The sequence below is a fragment of the Phyllobates terribilis genome, unplaced genomic scaffold, assembly GCF_046119375.1.
Source record: "Phyllobates terribilis strain yellow unplaced genomic scaffold, ASM4611937v1 Scaffold_3__8_contigs__length_932513732, whole genome shotgun sequence".
Taxonomy (NCBI): Eukaryota; Metazoa; Chordata; class Amphibia; order Anura; family Dendrobatidae; genus Phyllobates; species Phyllobates terribilis.
The window spans coordinates 194,645,714-194,664,759 of NW_027362763.1; the positions used below are offsets into that span (position 1 = coordinate 194,645,714).

General features: G+C 48.8%; 1 protein-coding gene across 1 annotated transcript; it reads left to right on the forward strand.

Annotated features, from left to right (window-relative positions):
• The first annotated feature begins 5,943 nt into the window (after positions 1-5,943).
• LOC141258010 (retinol-binding protein 2-like) lies at positions 5,944-18,353 on the forward strand. Its single transcript, XM_073673002.1, has 4 exons — positions 5,944-6,113; positions 12,893-13,071; positions 13,161-13,262; positions 18,180-18,353. Exons 1-4 carry the CDS (start codon positions 6,041-6,043, stop codon positions 18,231-18,233), a joined length of 408 nt encoding a protein of 135 aa, XP_073529103.1. The 5' UTR covers positions 5,944-6,040; the 3' UTR covers positions 18,234-18,353.
• Positions 18,354-19,046: the final 693 nt, after the last annotated feature.

The following is a 19,046-nucleotide window of genomic DNA, read 5'->3' on the forward strand; positions in this document are numbered from 1 at the left end:
GACGGCAGGGTCGCTGTCTTGCGTTTCCGCCCAGTTGTAGTGAGGTAAGGGGTTCAACGTAGCAGCCTGCTTACTCCTTACCCGATGGGAATACTGGATAGTCCCATGACGGTGGAACGCAGGGAGTTCAATCTCTTCCAGTCCCTCCGGATCTTCTCCTTCGTCCGGCAGGTTGGGCATCCTGGACAGGGCGTCCGCGTTAGTATTGGAGCGCCCTGCCCGGTATTTGATTATGAACTCGTAGTTGGACAGACGGGCCATCCACCTCTGCTCCAGGGCACCGAGTCTTGCCGTGTCCAGGTGTGTCAACGGGTTGTTATCCGTGTACACGGTGAACCGGGAAGAAGCAAGGTAATGCTTAAAGCGCTCAGTGACTGCCCATACCACGGCCAGGAACTCTAGCTTGAATGAGCTATAATTCTCAGGGTTCCTTTCAGTGGGTCGCAGTTTTCGGCTGGCGTAGGCGATTACTCGTTCTTTCCCCTGCTGGATCTGGGACAGTACGGCTCCTAGCCCGATGTTACTGGCGTCGGTGTAGAGGATGAAGGGCTGGCTATAATCCGGGTACGCCAAGATTTCATCCCCCGTGAGGGCCATCTTCAGCTGGCGGAAGGACTCTTCTTCTAGCTCTTCCCATTTGAAGGGCGGCTTCTGGTTCTTGGCCTTCCGGGACTGGCCTATCAGGAGGTCCTGCATAGGTGCTGCCTTTTTGGTGAAACCGGGAATAAACCTTCGGTAGTAGCCTACCAACCCGAGGAACTGCCGCACTTCTTTTACGCTGGAGGGGCTTGGCCATCCCTTAATTGCGGTGATCTTATCGGGGTCGGGAGCCACTCCGTCAGCGCTCACCACGTGTCCCAGGTACTGCACCTTTGGTTTCAGGAGGTGACACTTGGAGGGTTTCACCTTTAGGCCGTAACTCGCCAGAGCTTCGAACACCTCCGCCAGGTGTTTCAGGTGGTCCTCATAAGTTTTGGAGTATACAATGACATCGTCCAGGTACAACAGGACCGTCTCGAAGTTTCTGTGGCCCAGACAGCACTCCATTAATCGTTGGAAGGTTCCTGGGGCGTTGCAGAGTCCGAACGGCATGCAGGTGAACTCGCTAAGTCCCATCGGGGTGGTGAATGCGGTCTTCTCCCGGTCCGCCTCTGCTACAGGAACCTGCCAGTACCCGCTAGTGAGATCCAAGGTAGAGAAGAAGTTAGCAGACCTTAAAGCAGCCAATGACTCCTCTATCCTTGGTAAGGGGTACGCATCCTTGTGTGTGATACGGTTGATTTTCCGGTAATCTACACACATCCTCATGGTGTTGTCTTTCTTTTTGACTAAAACTAGCGGGGCTGCCCAGGGGCTACAACTATCCCGGATTACCCCAGCCTCCTTCATGTCTCTAAGCATCCCCTTGGCGTGTTGGTAATGTGCAGGGGGTACGGGTCGATACCTCTCTTTTATGGGAGGATGATCTCCCGTGGGGATGCGGTGTTCTACCCCCTTGACTCGCCCGAAGTCTAACGGGTGTTTACTAAACACTCTCTCATACTCTTGAACCACCCGGTAGACTCCCTGTTTCTGGTGGGAGGGAGTGGAGTCAGTTCCCAAGTGTAGTTGCTGACACCAATCCTCCATTACTTTCTTAGAGCCGTTACCTTCCTCCGGGTGAGATGGAGGCAAGGGTTCCACAGACTGTATAGAGTTTTGGTTGATGGTATATAATTTTGCTAGCGTGGCATACCGGGGCAGGTACACTTCCCTCTCCCCGATATTGATTATGCGAACGGGCACCCTCCCATGGCATACATTGACCACCCCCCGTGCTGTCAAAATGGTGGGCCTACTGTCTGAGTAAACTGGTTCTACCATTGCCTGGTAATCTCTACCTCTCAGACCAATAGCTGCCCGGCACCAAATCATCATTTCACTTTTTGGGGGCATGGCAATAGGGAAAGGGTCACACATTCTTACGCTACCAATCTCACCGCCGGAGAGTTCCACCTGTTGCCGTCGCATCAGTGCCCGGATCTCTTTCTGGAGCACTCGCTGCTCGCCGGAGCTGGCGTTCTTGGCAACCTGCTGTAGAAGGAAAATCACCTCTGCAAGACAATTTTCAATTACATTAGTTCCTAGAGTTATTTTTGGGTGGCTCTCATGTTTGTCAATGTCTACAATGATCAGTCCCTGTGCTGCCAGTTCGACTCTACCGATTTTGATGGTCACCTCTTTAAATCCGATCTGTGGCACGGGCTGGCCATTGCTGGCGATGATACTCAAGTCGTCGTCAGGGTAGCGGGTAATATCCGAGTCATTCCAGTACTGCTTAAAGAGCACGTACGGGATGGTGGTGACCTGTGACCCGGTGTCCAGTAGGGCACTCATGGGAATGCCATCCAGTACCACAGGCAAGACTGGACGTCCTCCCACATATCTGTCGCGCCAGTTCGATGGGCCTGGTGATCTTTTTCCTGGGGGTTGGCCCTCTACCCCAGGTTGTGCCCGTTTAAAGAACAGTACCTTTCCATATGTCTGGGTTGATTGCAGCGGCGGCAGATGGGTCGTCCGTCCTCGCTGTATCGGTCACTGGGTCTTCCTCTGGCCGGTGGGGTCCTCCTTGGTCGACGCCACGGGATGTCCTCCGGTCCGGATGCCAGCTGGATCTTCCCTGGGGTGGAAACCTGTAAAGACTGCACAGTTCGGGTTAGCGCAGCAACGCTCTTAGCTAGCTCTTGGACCTGATGGCGTAGGTCTGGAGCCGGGTCATTGTCCAAAGCCTGCGCATCAGCTCCCACAGGCCCTGCCGACAAGGGCGCCGCCTCCTGGTGGTAAGTGATAGCTGGGCGCCTGTGGGTCACAACGCCACCCGGTGCCGGTTCTCGGAGCACCCGGATGGCTCTGTCCTTGAACTGTGCAAAGTCTAGATGGGGATCCTGTAAGGCCATTGCCCGCAACTGGGTTCGGTGGGCATTGCAATATAAACCCTCTATAAATTGTTCAGTCAACAGCCTGTCCTCGTTTCCCACCCCATCAGGGTCGGTCTGCTTTATGGCCCTCAGGGCCTCTTGTAGGTTTAGTGCATAGTCCCTTATACTCTCATGCGCTCGCTGCTTGCACCCGTAGAATCTAAGCTTAATCTCGGCTGAGGTGCGGGTATCAAAGGTGTCCTTCAGCCGGGTTAGTATCCCTGCGACAGTCTTCCTCCCAGGTGGCCAGGATTTTACTTCCCTTTTGGCTGCCCCAGTTAGTTGGGCCACCAGGATGCTCACTTTTTGCTCTTCTGTGAGGGGGTACACCTGGAAGAGGCTATCCAGCTTTTCTCTAAAGTCATGCAGGGTATGTGACTCCCCTGAGTACTGGGGTAGCCAAGCTGCTCCCGGGATATAGGGCATGGTGAAGGGCATAACTGCAGCAGCGGTGGCGCTGGCGGGGGTTGAGGCAGTGAAGCTCTCCTCCGTATCCGACATCTTCCTCCCCCCTAGTGGACCGTGGCCTACCTTGCGATGATCCTGTTCCGTAGGCCGCGGCTCCGCAGTGGATCGTCAGGGTTGAGGACCTTCCGTCGCGCTCCGGTGACGTCGGCGTCTGCTGGGCTCCTTCCAGGACCTTACGCAACGTCCGGACGTGAGGCGGGGCTTCAGTTCTCGCGCGCTTTCGGAGTCCACGCCCCTCTTCTTCCCGCGCGGCGTCCTCAAGATGGCGTCCAATGGCGGGAAAACTCCACGGATGGCGGGAAGAAGGTCGAAGATGGCGCCGGATGGCGGGAAAACCTCCACGGATAGCGGGAATCTTCACCACTGGTAAGTTTGAACAGTCTTTGCTTTTCAGGCACGCAGTACCCGGTGGTTGCGGGCACGAGATCCTGCCGACTACGCCAAAGTTGACGCGCCCCTGGGCCTGTGTCGCGCTGCGATGCGCACGCGGGAGCTTACCCGGAGCCGGATCTCTTGAGGGTTGTAGTCTCGTGGCGGCGACCCGGTCCGTGCCCAGGGAGTCAAACTGAGCGGCGATGTACTAGCAGTAGATGGTTGGTGACTACGCCACCCGTTGAATGCAGCTATGGAGCTGCCGCTGCAGGGCAGACCGCTGAGGCCGGTGGAAGGATGGTGCAGCGTGGATGGTATAACCCCCAACGGGAGGGGTATGGCCTCAGGGCAGCCGACGTGGATGATGGGGGTAGCAGGAACCACTCAGAGACGGTGCGGTGTAGTTCAGGGTCTTTACTGGTGACAAAGAAAGACCCTCCCGGAGTACTTGCTAGTGATAGGGGCCTGGTCAGTCCTTGAGCAGATGGGATTTCCCCTGGCCAGGCGGAGTTGTAGGCCTTCCCAACTAACTGTACTCTTCTGGCTACCTTGCTAGAGGCGGGAATAAGTAGCCCACGTCCCTGAGTGTACCGTGTGGTGCTCACCCGTATGGCCGGTGACTCGGGGCCTTCTAATGGCTTCCGCTCCACGATGGCGGTGCTGGTCCCACGCGTGTGACCGTGCCTTCGGGCTTCTGGGCCAGAGGACCTGAAATCCTCTGCCGGACGGTTTCTGCTGCTGGGTAGGAGTTAGTCCCCACAGCCTCGGACTCCGGGTCCGGTTAGAAATCTTCTCAGTCAGGGCGAGCTCGGCAGCTGCCAGCCCCTGACTCGTTGTAACACTGCTCCCCACAGAGCTCCTGATGTTTCTTGCTATGCTGCTTCTCTTCTCTACTCTTGTTCTGTCTTCTTTTCCCTAACTCTGCCTCAGCCCCGGGTTTATATCGGGGAAGTCCTTCCCCTCCCAAGACTGGGCAGGAGGTGTGGCATGCACAGGATCCCTGACCAAAGGACCTCCCACCCGCTCTCAGACGTAATATCTCTATCACTGTGGCAACCAGACCCCTGGGGTGTCACAGTCACATGTAATAGAACCAGACTGTATTCTTGCTTCTATCTCCTTCCAATTCTCTACTTAAAGGACCTTTGTCTCAAAAGCATTCAGCAAGAAAGTATTATCTTCTGCCCATTCTTCTCTTCGGTCCGTGTTGCTTACATATATTCACATCAGGCACTGCTCATCTGAAGCTTACATTCTAATTTATCTATGCCAGGTATAAACAGGCTGGTGACTTAATTTTCAATTGTCCCTGAGATAATTGGTATAGACTCGCTGCTGTCTCTCATACACCGCACACCAGGTATGACGTATTTCAGCTCTCCTGTCACTTTGGAGGACATTATATAGCAATACCGAGAAATGTAGCTGTGAATCCAGCTCTGAATCCAAAGAACATTAAACACTTATTAGAAAGCAGCAGCATTGCCTCTGTGTGTCTCTCATTTTGCTCATTCTTCCTCCTCCCCTATTAATAAACTATTACTCTAAGAAGGTATATTACAAAGTTTCTTATATTTGCATGTACCATTGATTTATGAAAGGTTTGTTTAAAGGACAGTGACCATTGAAACTAAAGGCAAGCTATATGTATCGACCAGGAATAACATATTCCAGCCAGTGCTAAACTAAGCTTATCACTACGTAAGGCTATGGGCTAAGCTGACATTTGCATTGGAGCCTCTTATTTAGCAGGATGATAGTGCTACCTGCAGGGGCAGAACAATTATAGATGATGGTTGTCAGTGATATCTGTTAAATGTTGTAGCATCATCAAAAAACTGATAGCACAATGCAGGTGTGAACACTGCCGCTTTTTTCATGTTTGGAATTCATCAGGTTACCTAGTCACCTTATCATGGCTTCTGTCCCCAATTTCTTGCTTTATTACACTTTATATCCGTCCCATATAATTTCTATATTCACTCCTTGTATTGGCTTTATGTATTGCCTGGTGTGAAGTTGAAATTCTGTGCAAATTTCTTTAGCAAATTCTTTATCTACTTGACCTATGGAATTATTACTGGAGATAAAGTCCTCTGTCAACTAATCTGTGACTTTGAAACCCTTTTATCTGGATCCCAGGAAGCCTTTACTCCACAGTATATAAGCCACTGTGAGAATAGTCTCCTTGTAGTCCGCCTCGTCCTCGCTGACTGTGCAGCACCCACCTCGGTAACATCATCATGCCTGCAGACTTCAATGGCACCTGGGTCATGGAGACCAACGACAACTTTGATGGATACATGAAGGCACTAGGTATTCCAAATTTCTTCAGTTTTATCAATGTGATAGTACTTGGGGATTATTGAGGGTTCCTTAAGAATAAGGTTTGTGCGTACATGGGAATAGTATCATGTGTCAGAGGCAGGGCCGGCGTCAGCACCCGGCGCACCCGGGCAAATGCCGGGGCCCTGAGCAGGCAGAGGGGCCCACTGGCGGTCGCGCACCCCGCTGGGCTATGGGCGGAGGAGAGCGGTGTCAGCGCCCGCCCTTCTCCGCCGCTTGCTCAGGGCCCCGGCAGGTGGATACTTACCTCTCCCCGTGCCTCCGCAGATCAGCTGTCTTCCTGCTCTGCGCTCCCTGTGACGTCTCAGGTCAGAGGGCGCGGTGACATCTTTACACCGCGCCCTCCCCTGAGCCGTCACAGGGAGCGCTGAGCGGGAAGACGCCGACAACGCTGGAGTTCGGACCCAGGCAGCAGGCAGCAGGCAGCAGGTAGCAGGTAGCAGGTGAGGAGAAGGGAGGTGAGTATTTGATTTTTTTTTTTAATGTATGGAGGCATGGGGCAGTATAAAGAGAAGGGCGGGGGGCATCCTGCATGGGGCATTATAAAGAGAGGGGGGGACATCCTGCATGGGGCATTATAAAGAGAGGGGGGGACATCCTGCATGGGGCATTATAAAGAGGAGGGGTGACAGCCTGCATGGGGCATTATAAGGTGGGGAACAGCCTGCATGGGGCATTATAAAGAAGGGGGGGACATCCTGCATGGGGCATTATAAAGAGGAGGGGTGACATCCTGCATGGGGCATTATAAAGAGGAGGGGTGACAGCCTGCATGGGGCATTATAAGGTGGGGAACAGCCTGCATGGGGCATTATAAAGGGGGGGCAGTCTGTATGGGGCATTATGTGGGGGGTAACAGCCTGCATGGAGCATTATAAGGGGGGGACAGTGTGTATGGGGCATTATATGGGGACCGGTATCCTGTATGGAGCCTTATATGGGGGCCAGTATTCCGTATGGAGCCTTATATGGGGGCCAGTATTCCGTATGGAGCCTTATATGGGAGCCAGTATTCTGTATGGGGGCCAGTATTCCGTATGGAGCCTTATATGGGGGCCAGTATTCCGTATGGAGCCTTATATGGGGGCCAGTATTCCGCATGGAGCCTTATATGGGGGTCAGTATTCCGCATGGAACCTTATATGGGGGTCAGTATTCCGCATGGAGCCTTATATGGGGGCCAGTATTCCGTATGGAGCCTTATATAGGGGCCAGTATTCCGCATGGAGCCTTATATGGGGGTCAGTATTCCGCATGGAACCTTATATGGGGGTCAGTATTCCGCATGGAGCCTTATATGGGGGCCAGTATTCCGTATGGGGCCTTATATGGGGGCCAGTATTCCGTATGGGGCCTTATATGGGGGCCAGTATTCCTTATGGGGCCTTATGTGGGGGCCAGTATTCCGTATGAAGCGTTATATGGGGGCCAGTATTCTGTGTGGAGCGATTCACCGGTTTCTGAGCTATTGTGGAATTTACAGTAGATATCACTCATGTAATGTAAGAAGTGAAATCTTTGCATTGTACTATATATATATATATATATATATATATATCTCTGCATCATGAATCGTGGTATGTGTTAAAGGGGCCCACTGAGACTCTTTCGCCCGGGGCCCAGAAAAACCTGGAGCCGGCCCTGGTCAGAGAGTTCACTGAGATATTTCATGCAGCAGTATAGATAAAGGTGCAGGATTTGGCCCAGGGTCACAAGTTGCATCTGAATTGCAGAACTGTGCTGCACAGGCAAAACCCCAGGTCACCATGAATTGTTGTGGATTTGTGGCAATGTATAATAACCGTGTGCTACATCTGCACTTGATCGGATTTACAGCAATTTATGGTAACCTGCATTTGTGGCGTTTGCTTATGTGTCTACAATTCTTGCCCATTCCATACACTACTGCTCCCAGGTGTAACGTGAACCAGATCTGTTTGTTAGGTGTTGGCTACGAAAGCTGATAAGAATTAGAGGAGTTGGTTCATCTTATGAAATGGGTAAAAGGATTGCAAAGTGCTTGTACAAGAAATGTAGTAATTTATCTCAAATTAAAAACCCTCTCCGTTCTAAATAATGGGGAGATTTTTAATTTTAAAGTTCACCAGCCACTTCTGCAGTCTGTCAGTGGTGGTTGGTGACTTGGGCAAGGAATCTGTGCTTTCACAGGCAACAAGTGCTGCTGGGCAGATTGCTAGATTTGGCCAGCTTCAGTCCCCCTAATGTCCTCCGATGCAGCTTTTGTACCCCTAAGGTCCACCGATGCAGCTTTTGTACCCCTAAGGTCCACCGATGCAGCTTTTGTACCCCTAAGGTCCACCGATGCAGCTTTTGTACCCCTAAGGTCCACCGATGCAGCTTTTGTACCCCTAGTGTCCTTCGATGCAGCTTCAGTACCCCTAATATCCAGAAATGCAGCTTCAGTACCCCTAATGTCCAGAAATGCAGCTTCAGTACCCCTAATGTCCTCCGGTGCAGCTTCAGTACCCCTAATGTCCACCGATGCAGCTTCAGTACCCCTCATGTCCTCCGATGCAGCTTCAGTACCCCTCATGTCCTCCGATGCAGCTTCAGTACCCCTAATGTCCTCCGATGCAGCTTCAGAACCCCTAATGTCCTCCGATGCAGCTTCAGAACCCCTAATGTCCTCCGATGCAGCTTCAGTCCCCCTAATGTCTTCCAATGCAGCTTCAGTCCCCTAATGTCTTCCGATGCAGCTTCAGTACCCCTAATGTCTTCCAATGCAGCTTCAGTCCCCCTAATGTCTTCCGATGCAGCTTCAGTACCCCTAATGTCCACCGATGCAGCTTCAGTACCCCTAATGTCCTCCGATGCAGCTTCAGTACTCCTAATGTCTTCCGATGCAGCTTCAGAATCCCTAATGTCCTCTGATGCTGCTTCAGTCCCCCTAATGTCCTCCGATGCAGCTTCATTACCCCTAAGGTCCACTGATGCAGCTTCTGTACCCCTCATGTCCTCCGATGCAGCTTCAGTACTCCTAATGTCCTCCGATGCAGCTTCAGTACCCCTAATATCCACCGATGCAGCTTCAGTACCCCTAATGTCCTCCAATGCAGCTTCAGTACTCCTAATGTCCTCCGATGCAGCTTCAGTACCCCTAATGTCCTCCGATGCAGCTTCAGTACCCCTAATGTCCACCGATGCAGCTTCAGTACCCCTCATGTCCTCCGATGCAGCTTCAGTACCCCTCATGTCCTCCGATGCAGCTTCAGTACTCCTAATGTCCTCCGATGCAGCTTCAGAACCCCTAATGTCCTCCGATGCAGCTTCAGTCCCCCTAATGTCCTCCGATGCAGCTTCAGTACCCCTAAGGTCCACCGATGCAGCTTTTGTACCCCTAATGTCCACCGATGCAGCTTTTGTACCCCTAATGTCCACCGATGCAGCTTCAGTACCCCTAAGGTCCACCGATGCAGCTTTTGTACCCCTAAGGTCCACCGATGCAGCTTTTGTACCCCTAGTGTCCTCCGATGCAGCTTCAGTACCCCTAATATCCAGAAATGCAGCTTCAGTACCCCTAATGTCCTCCGGTGCAGCTTCAGTACCCCTAATGTCCACCGATGCAGCTTCAGTACCCCTCATGTCCTCCGATGCAGCTTCAGTACCCCTCATGTCCTCCGATGCAGCTTCAGTACCCCTAATGTCCTCCGATGCAGCTTCAGAACCCCTAATGTCCTCCGATGCAGCTTCAGAACCCCTAATGTCCTCCGATGCAGCTTCAGTCCCCCTAATGTCTTCCAATGCAGCTTCAGTCCCCCTAATGTCTTCCGATGCAGCTTCAGTACCCCTAATGTCTTCCAATGCAGCTTCAGTCCCCCTAATGTCTTCCGATGCAGCTTCAGTACCCCTAATGTCCAGAAATGCAGCTTCAGTACCCCTAATGTCCTCCGATGCAGCTTCAGTACTCCTAATGTCTTCCGATGCAGCTTCAGAATCCCTAATGTCCTCTGATGCTGCTTCAGTCCCCCTAATGTCCTCCGATGCAGCTTCATTACCCCTAAGGTCCACTGATGCAGCTTCTGTACCCCTCATGTCCTCCGATGCAGCTTCAGTACTCCTAATGTCCTCCGATGCAGCTTCAGTACCCCTAATATCCACCGATGCAGCTTCAGTACCCCTAATGTCCTCCAATGCAGCTTCAGTACTCCTAATGTCCTCCGATGCTGCTTCAGTACCCCTCATGTCCTCCGATGCAGCTTCAGTACCCCTAATGTCCACCGATGCAGCTTCAGTACCCCTCATGTCCTCCGATGCAGCTTCAGTACCCCTCATGTCCTCCGATGCAGCTTCAGTACCCCTCATGTCCTCCGATGCAGCTTCAGTACTCCTAATGTCCTCCGATGCAGCTTCAGTACCCCTCATGTCCTCCGATGCAGCTTCAGTACCCCTCATGTCCTCCGATGCAGCTTCAGTACCCCTAATGTCCTCCGATGCAGCTTCAGAACCCCTAATGTCCTCCGATGCAGCTTCAGAACCCCTAATGTCCTCCGATGCAGCTTCAGTCCCCCTAATGTCTTCCAATGCAGCTTCAGTACCCCTAAGGTCCACCGATGCAGCTTTTGTACCCCTAATGTCCACCGATGCAGCTTCAGTACCCCTAATGTCCACCGATGCAGCTTCAGTACCCCTAATGTCCTCCGATGCAGCTTCAGTCCCCCTAATGTCCTCTGATGCAGCTTCAGTACCCCTAATGTCCTCCGATGCAGCTTCCGTACCCCTAATGTCCTCCGATGCAGCTTCCGTACCCCTAATGTCCTCCGATGCAGATTCAGTACCCCTAATGTCCTCTGTTTGCTGCCTCTGCTTGCTGCATTAGAGGAGACATAGTTCTGGCCAGTTGTGTGACAATGCTGCTGATTCAATCTCTCACACTTCAGGTCATATTGCCCCCAAGCTAGCAGGAAGGTGTGAGGCAGGGGAGCAGTTTGTGACGCCACCTGTGGAATGCGGCCAAAGGGAGCCACCGCTGCGGAGCGGCCCTCTGAAGCTGATGTTACTGCAGCAGGGATGGTATGGCAGTGTAGGGGTTGTTGGTTGCGCTGGGCGTTGTAGTGCAGGGGGAAGATGGCGCAGCTAAAATAATGGACGGAGGCAGTGCGGTGCAGTCATCCGAGTCTTTACTCACAGTTGTTAATTTCATCAGGTTGCACTGTCCAGCTTACAGCCTCCCACGTTGTGCTGCGTTCACCAGACTGGGGGTTCAGCTCTTCCTCAGGCAATTTAGGAGCACCTGAAGGAACCCCACTTTCTTGTGTTCCTCTCTAGACCGTCTTCACGCTGGGTCTTCTCCCTCCTGCCCTGCGCTTCCCCACTCTCAGTCCCGCTCGGGTGCTCTGAAGTCCCTCCTGTCTCACTGGAATTCCTGGACCTGCTTGACCCTCACGGAGATTAGAATGAGGCTTTGGCAACTGGACTATGTAAGCCAGAAGCCTCCGTTTTTTCCAGCCGAGACCTGGAGTAACACGGCTGGTCCAGGGGCCGGTCCCCTTCTTGTGGCCTACTATTCCTCTGTCTTCTGACAGATTCGAGGTGTACGGGTGCCGTCCTGCACTCGCCGTACTCCCTGGGATTCCTTTAATAGAACAGAGCCTACTCCTCTGCTCCCCTCCTGGGCCTCTAGGACTGGGCCCTACTTGTGGAGCAGAGCTCCTAAAGAGACTCTGCTCCCTGACTGACTTCACTCACTGATCTGACTGATCTCTCCTGCCACCTAATATGGCTTCCCTTTTTATACCTACTACCATGGTGCTCCCCTAAAATGCTTCCTCCACCCACACCCACTACTGGTTCCCCCTACATTTGGGTTCCCCCCACTCCAGCCAGGGACAGGGCTCAGCACTGTGCACATGCATCTTGCCCTTCCAGCCGGCCTGGAGCAGCGTAGTGTTGAATGCGGGTGTTGGGGTTCCAGGCAGCACTCCCTCCTTACCTGAGAGAAGGAGACACCACACCTCTGGGTGAGGTGCAGTACCTCTGTGGCGACTGAACCCTCAGGGGCGCCACACATGCGCCGACACAGGCACAATTTTCATGAAGCCTACAACCAGATTGAGCTGCACAAGCACCGCCCGCAGTTAGGATGACATCGGCGCAGAATTTTAAACAGTATGAAAATACTTACATCAGGGGCAGCTGGCAGAGATGAAGAACCTACCCACAGTCCTACCCCACAGGCCTGCCCCGATGCACAAACAGCTTATTGCACCAAAACTTCTAATTGTGATTAAAGAATAACCAAGCTGTGGATTTCTGCAGTGAACGTACCTAATAAATAAGCAGCACAGCTCCTTTGTGCAAATACCTTTACGTTATGATGGCTGATCCAGAAGACCAGTTCTCTTTAAGACACATTTAGGTAAGAGAGCCAGTGTCTTGTAGTACTTGGGACTTTTGTCTACCAATCACCATTCTGTGACGCCCTCTGCTGGTATTTTCATAAAATGCACACTTATTTTAAACTGGTGAAAGCAGTCTAGGATTATATCGGACCATCGTCTGATCAGCCCAATCACTGGTATTGAATGATTGTGATCACTAGGGAAACCACATTATTTTGCAATAATAATAATAATAATAATATTTTTCCAATGATAGGAATAAGATCTGTGTATGTAAGTCAGACTATTGCTCAAGTCATGCTCATCTTAACATGTATAGAGTATTACACATACTTAAAACTTGGATGGTAGCACTATGGCGATTGATTGAATGTTCCCTTCATTCTGCAGATATTGACTTTGCCACCCGGAAGATTGCTGCTCATTTGACCCAGACTAAAGAAATAATTCAGAATGGAAATAAGTTTCAGACAAAGACCCTCAGCACATTCAGGAATTACGAGGTCGACTTCACAGTCGGGGAAGAATTTGAGGAGAAGACTAAAACCCTGGACAATCGCGTGGTGCAGGTCCGTTCATGCCGACTGTCTATGGACAGAAATGATATTTTTCACTGTTCACATTTGTGAAACTGATGATTGTTATTTTCTTGTTACAGACATTGGTGTCTTGGGATGGGGATAAACTTGTATGTGTCCAGAAGGGAGAGAAGAATAACCGCGGCTGGAAGCAATGGATCGAGGGAGGCAAAATCTTCTTGGTAAGTAATTAAAGGACATTTTCAGGGACATTGTTTTTTAATTAAATGTATGTATTTTGGGCCAAAAGAATTCATGTAATTAGATTTTATCAGTCATTCTTCACCAGGCTGCTTATTTCTCTGCGCATTACTAGCTGCAGAATGAGTTAACTGAGAATCTGTCAGTAAAACTTGCTTTGACAGGGAGTTTATAACTCTTAGACCGGTTCCATACGTCCGAATATTTCCGGTACCGGAAAAAAACAGTCCCAGAGATATCCGAGTCTGTGTGTACCTGTGTGGCATACGTTTGCCGCATCACGATCACATGTACCGGTACTTGGGAATCAGCGGTACAGTTAGCGCTGTCCCCAAGCGCCGGGTGCTGAATGCTGCCCTCCTCATTCTCCCTTGCTTGCGCTGTGATCAGCACGAGCAAGGGACAATGTTGGGAGTAGTAGTGTCTGCTCCCGCAGTGTCCAACTCTAAAAATACGAATAAAATAATAAAATCCATATACTCACCTGTTCTAAGTGTCCCCCGCTGTAATCCATGTGACCGCTGACGCCGAGGAGCTGGGTAGAATGAGCCGCTCCGTAGCTGCGCTGAGCTCAAGAGCAGTGTCCTGTCACTCAGTGAGCTCCCCTCAGTGCAGGGCCTGCTGGCTGGAGTGACTCATTCTCCCCGACTCCTCGACATCAGTGGTCGCATGGATTACAGCGGGGGGACACTTAAGACAAGTGAGTGTATGGATTTTACTATTTTATTCTTATTTTTATAGTTTGACACTGCGGGAGCAGACCACTACTCATTGTCCCTTGCTCGTGCTGATCGCAGCTCCAGCAGGGAACAATGATGAGGGCAGCGTTCAGCACCCGGCGCTTGAGAACAGTGCTAACTGTACACTGATTCCCAGGTGCCGGTACGTGTCACATTGATGACACACAGATGTCATCCGTGTGTGTTCAGCATGAGACATATTGCAGACCGCGAAGAGGGTAAAAAACGGACATGTCAGCGTGTGGAGCACACGGACACACTCTCCGTGGAAACACCCTGACATGTGAGCAGACCCATAGATTTGAATGGGCCTACGTGTGTCAGTGTCTCCAGTACGTGTGGAAACTGTTACCACACGTACCGGACACACTGACAAGTTAAAGAGCCCTTAGGTCACGTTCACACGTTCAGTATTTGGTCAGTAATTTATATCCGTAGTTGTAAACCAAAACCAGGAGTGGGTGAAAAATACAGAAGTGGTGACGTGTCTCTGTTATACTTTTCCTCTGATTGTCCCACTCTTGATTTAGGCTTACAAATACTGATGTAAAATACTGGCCAAATACTGAATATGGCCTTAGGGTACGTGCACACGTTAAGTCTTTGGTGCAGAAACTTCTGCATCTCTTGGCAGGAGAAATGCAGCGTCAATTACATGCGTTCTGGTGCAGATTTTCCCCCACTCATTAGTATGAGTTAAATCTGCAGCAAAAACGCTGAAAGAATTGACTTGCTGCAGAATTAAATCTGCACCAAATCTGCAAGTCACAAATAAGCTATGTGTGCATGAGACTTCAGGATTCTCATTCACTCTGCTGGCATCAGGAAACCCATCAGATTTGTGACAAATCTACGCAGAAAAAAATGAGGCAAAAATGCTGCAAAAACACAAGGTGTGCGCACGGACTTATCTGTCTTTTTCTGAGCTCCTTTCAGCTGATTTATGACCACAAAACACAAGGAAGTTGAGTTGAACTTTGATGTGGTCATAAATCAGCTGCGAGGAGCTCCAGAAAAAAAACAGATCACAATTAAAAGCTCTACTGCAAACAAGCAGAGACAGATTCTCAGTTCTCATTCTACAGACAGCAATGTGCAGAGAAATCAAAGACCCGGAAAGTCCAAATGGGGCAAAATTTTTAATAGAATCCAAATGCAAAAATTTGTTTTTACTCAAAATAATTGCATTGAGGCTTTAACCCCTTTTCCCCCGAAGGTGGTTTGCACGTTAATGACCGGGCCAATTTTTACAATTCTGACCACTGTCACATTATGAGGTAATTACTCTGGAAAGCTTCAACGGATCCCCCTGATTCTGAGACAGTTTTTTCGTGACATATTGTACTTCATGAAAGTAGTAACATTTCTTTGATATCACTTGCGTTACTTTGTGAAAAAATCGGAAATTTGGCGAAAAGTTTGAAAATGTTGCAATTTTCAAACTTTGAATTTTCATGCCCTTAAATCAGAGAGATATGTCACACAAAATAGTTAATAAATAACATTTCCCACATGTCTACTTTACATCAGCACAATTTTGGAACCAAATTTTTTTTTGATAGGGAGCTATAAGGGTTAAAAGTTTACCAGCGATTTCTCATTTTTCGAACAAAATTTACAAAACCATTTTTTTTTAGGGACCACGTCATATTTGAAGTGACTTTGAGGGGTCTTTATGACAGAAAATACCCAAAAGTGACACCATTCTAAAAACTGCACCCCTCAAGGTGCTCAAAACCGTATTCAATTTATTAACCCTTCAGATGCTTCACAGGAATTTTTGGAATGTGGAAGAAAACAATGAACATTTATCATTTTTTCACAAAAGGCGCTTTAACACAATAAAAACTATTTTAAAGAAAAAAATTATTTTTTTGCATCATTTTATCCTGAGAGCTATAACTTTTTTATTTTTCGGCTGTTAAAGCTGTATGGTGGCTTGTTTTTTTGCGAGACAAGATGTTTTCAGAGGTAGTATTTTTATTTACATTTGTCTTTTTGATCGCGTTTTATTCCATTTTTTGTTTGGCGGTATGATGATAAAGCATCATTTTTTGCTTTTTTTTTTTTTATTTTTTTACCATGTTCATTAAAGGGGTTAACTAGTGGGACAGTTTTATAGGTCAGGTCGTTCCGGACGTCGTGATTGTTTTTTTTTCATAATAATATTTATTTATGGGTACAGTATATTTTTATTTTTTGGGGATTATTTTTACATTTTTTAAAATATTTTTAAATTTTTTTTTCACTTTCTGACACTTTAACACTTTGTCCCACTATGTGACTTTCATTTTTTTCAGGCTGATCGCTTGCATAGCATACAGATGCAGCAGCATCATTGTGCTATGCAGGCTTTCAGCCCTGCAGACACAAGTTAGATAGATCGTGCACTGCGCATGATCTATCCAACTTCCTTATACCTGGTGACCCGAATGACGACATCGGGTCACCATGGCAACGATCGGAACCCCGTGCACACAGCGCGGGGTCTCCGATCCAAGGTAAGATCCAAGGCCGCTTACCTCTGCCTGCTCCCGCAATGCTGCGATCGACTTCGATTGCAGCATTTCAGGCGTTAATGTTAATGGTTCGGGCACTGGTCCTGGCATATAGTACCAGGTGTCAGCTGTTAGAATCAGCTGACATCCAGGGGCGATCACACCCGCACAGCTTTTGTGTGGGCGCGATCGGTGAGGCGTAATAATACGTACCTGGTCATTAAGGCCCAGGTCACAGGTACGTAGTATTATGCCTCACGTCAGAAAGGGCTTAAAGTTTTAGTGCCACTACTATGCAAAGTTGTTTTTTATACTTATGCATAAAAATATTATATAATAGATTCATATGGTCAATAGAAAAATCAGAACTCACCATTTAATTAAAAATAGTGTCTTTTATTTCATGTGGCGGGACAATCTATAAAGGACACTATTTTTCATTAAATGGTGAGTGCTGTTTTTTCTATTTTTTCTATTGACCATATGAATTTATGAATAGATAACTATAATCTAGTAGCCCTTAGAAGCAAACTCATTTTCAGGATCTCTGCTCCCTGTGAGTGAATGAGACCCTAATTTTTTGCTACAATTGCATCCAGTATATGCAATCCTTTGTGAACGATATACAGTGACATGTAAAAGTTTGTGCACCCCTGGTCTAAATTACTGTTATTGTGAACAGTTAATAAAGTTGAAGATGAAAGAAGATGAAATGATCTCTGAAAGGCCTAAAGTTAAAGATGACTCGTTTCCTTTGTATTTTAGACAAAAAAAAAAAATTGTCAACTTTTACATTGTAAAAAATTACAAAACGGAAAATGGGCCGATGCAAAAGTTTGGGCACCCTTGGAGATTTGTGTATTCAGATCATTTTGACCAAGGTTTCAGACCTTAGTCAGCCTGTTATGGGTTATGGCTTGTTCACTATCATCATTAGGAAAGGCCGGGTGATGCAAATTTGCCAGCTTTATAAAAACCCAGCCCCCTCTAACCGCAGATGGCATGATGAGCGGAAGAAACTGATTTGGTTCCAAGAAAATAAATTATAGCAACAACGTATTATCTAGCCACAGGATAGGCGGTGTTTCATTGCCGATGTTTGGAAACCCGGGACCCCCAGCGATTCTGGGAACAAGGCTCTGGAGCCCCCTGGTGGAATGGTGCGGCAGTAATCGTGCACACTGCTGTTCCATTCATATCTATGGGACTGATGGAGACTGCGGACTACTGTGCTTGGCAATCTACCCTACCAGCACCTTTGATATGTGGACGTGAATAGTGGTCCCAGCCTACTGTTGGACTAGAGTACATAAAGGGTCCTACCCCTACATACGCCATGCACTCATTTACACATATTATCAATAATGACTAATAGGATATTAGAGAATTAATTGATTACAAACTGCAAGTGGTTGATTCAAAAGTCAGGTCAAATGGGCTCATCTGCCGGATCTATGAGGCTGTGTTGAATTATATGCTGATTGGCACCACTGATGGATCCTCTGGTGGGACAGCCCCACCATGTGTATCCCCACATACAGCCGGATGGTGGAGTGAGGGGGTGGATAATACTGAAAAATCAACTTGATTGCTGCCAGCATGTGCTGAAGATCTATGTGAACCCCAGGGTTACTCACTGTACTGTACCTTTATATTTCAGGAACTGACATGTGAGGATCAAGTTTGCCATCAGGTTTTCAAAAAGAAGAACTAAGCAGCGCTCCGGATTGTCTGCACACTGCCAGTGTTCTTTTTTGTAGTGTAGATATGTCTGTGATACATGCCATGTACATTTTAATAATAAAAAAATAAAGACATTTGTAAGAAAGTCTAACATTTATTGTATATGCGTAATCAATCATTCCTAGACATAAAAGTGCATCCTCACCATAGAACAGCCAGTATTATACTCCAGAGCGGCATTTACAATTCTGCTGGCTTCAGATCTGAAATCTTCCAGTATTCCTTAAAGAGGTTGTGATAAGTTCTTAAATAGTTAAAATGGCAAAATGCTGATAAAAACAAACAACTTTGCAATATACCTTAACAAAACACTCAGTTTTCAAGAACAAAGTGATTTTTAATACAATTGCATTGTCATTGCCTAGGTCACGGGCCACCCTGCAGTATCAAAGTATGTGCACACAACATATTTTTTTCAGGCGGTTTCCGAGGCAGAATCCCTCTATGTGCCCACGTAGCAGATTTGATGCAGAGCGTTTTTGCCTCTCTCTGGCAGAAAAAAACGCATGCAGATTTACATGCGTTTTTTCTGCCAGGGAGAAGCGTTTTTTCAGCGTTTTTGCATGTGACGCGCTCCCAGGGCCGTGGGGTACTCGGCAGCCGGGCCTGTGGTTGCCGGGGGATATCACGGTGGCTGGCCCGGTCCGTGACCCAGGGCGGTCAGTGAAATGGGGGAATACTTTTATATGGGGTTTTTCGTGACGCCACCTGTGGTGTCTGGTGAGGATCACCAGCGCTGCAACAGCCCTCTGAGGCCGATGGTAGGGCAGCTTGGGATGGAATG

What these genes read in the sequence shown, in the direction of transcription:
- LOC141258010 (XM_073673002.1), top strand. Translation starts at nt 6,041, where the DNA reads ATGCCTGCAGACTTCAATGGCACCTGGGTCATGGAGACCAACGACAAC. An exon ending in TGGATACATGAAGGCACTAG is followed by an intron (nt 6,114 to 12,892) that starts GTATTCCAAATT and finishes TTCATTCTGCAG; the next exon opens with ATATTGACTTTGCCACCCGG. An exon ending in TGGACAATCGCGTGGTGCAG is followed by an intron (nt 13,072 to 13,160) that starts GTCCGTTCATGC and finishes TTCTTGTTACAG; the next exon opens with ACATTGGTGTCTTGGGATGG.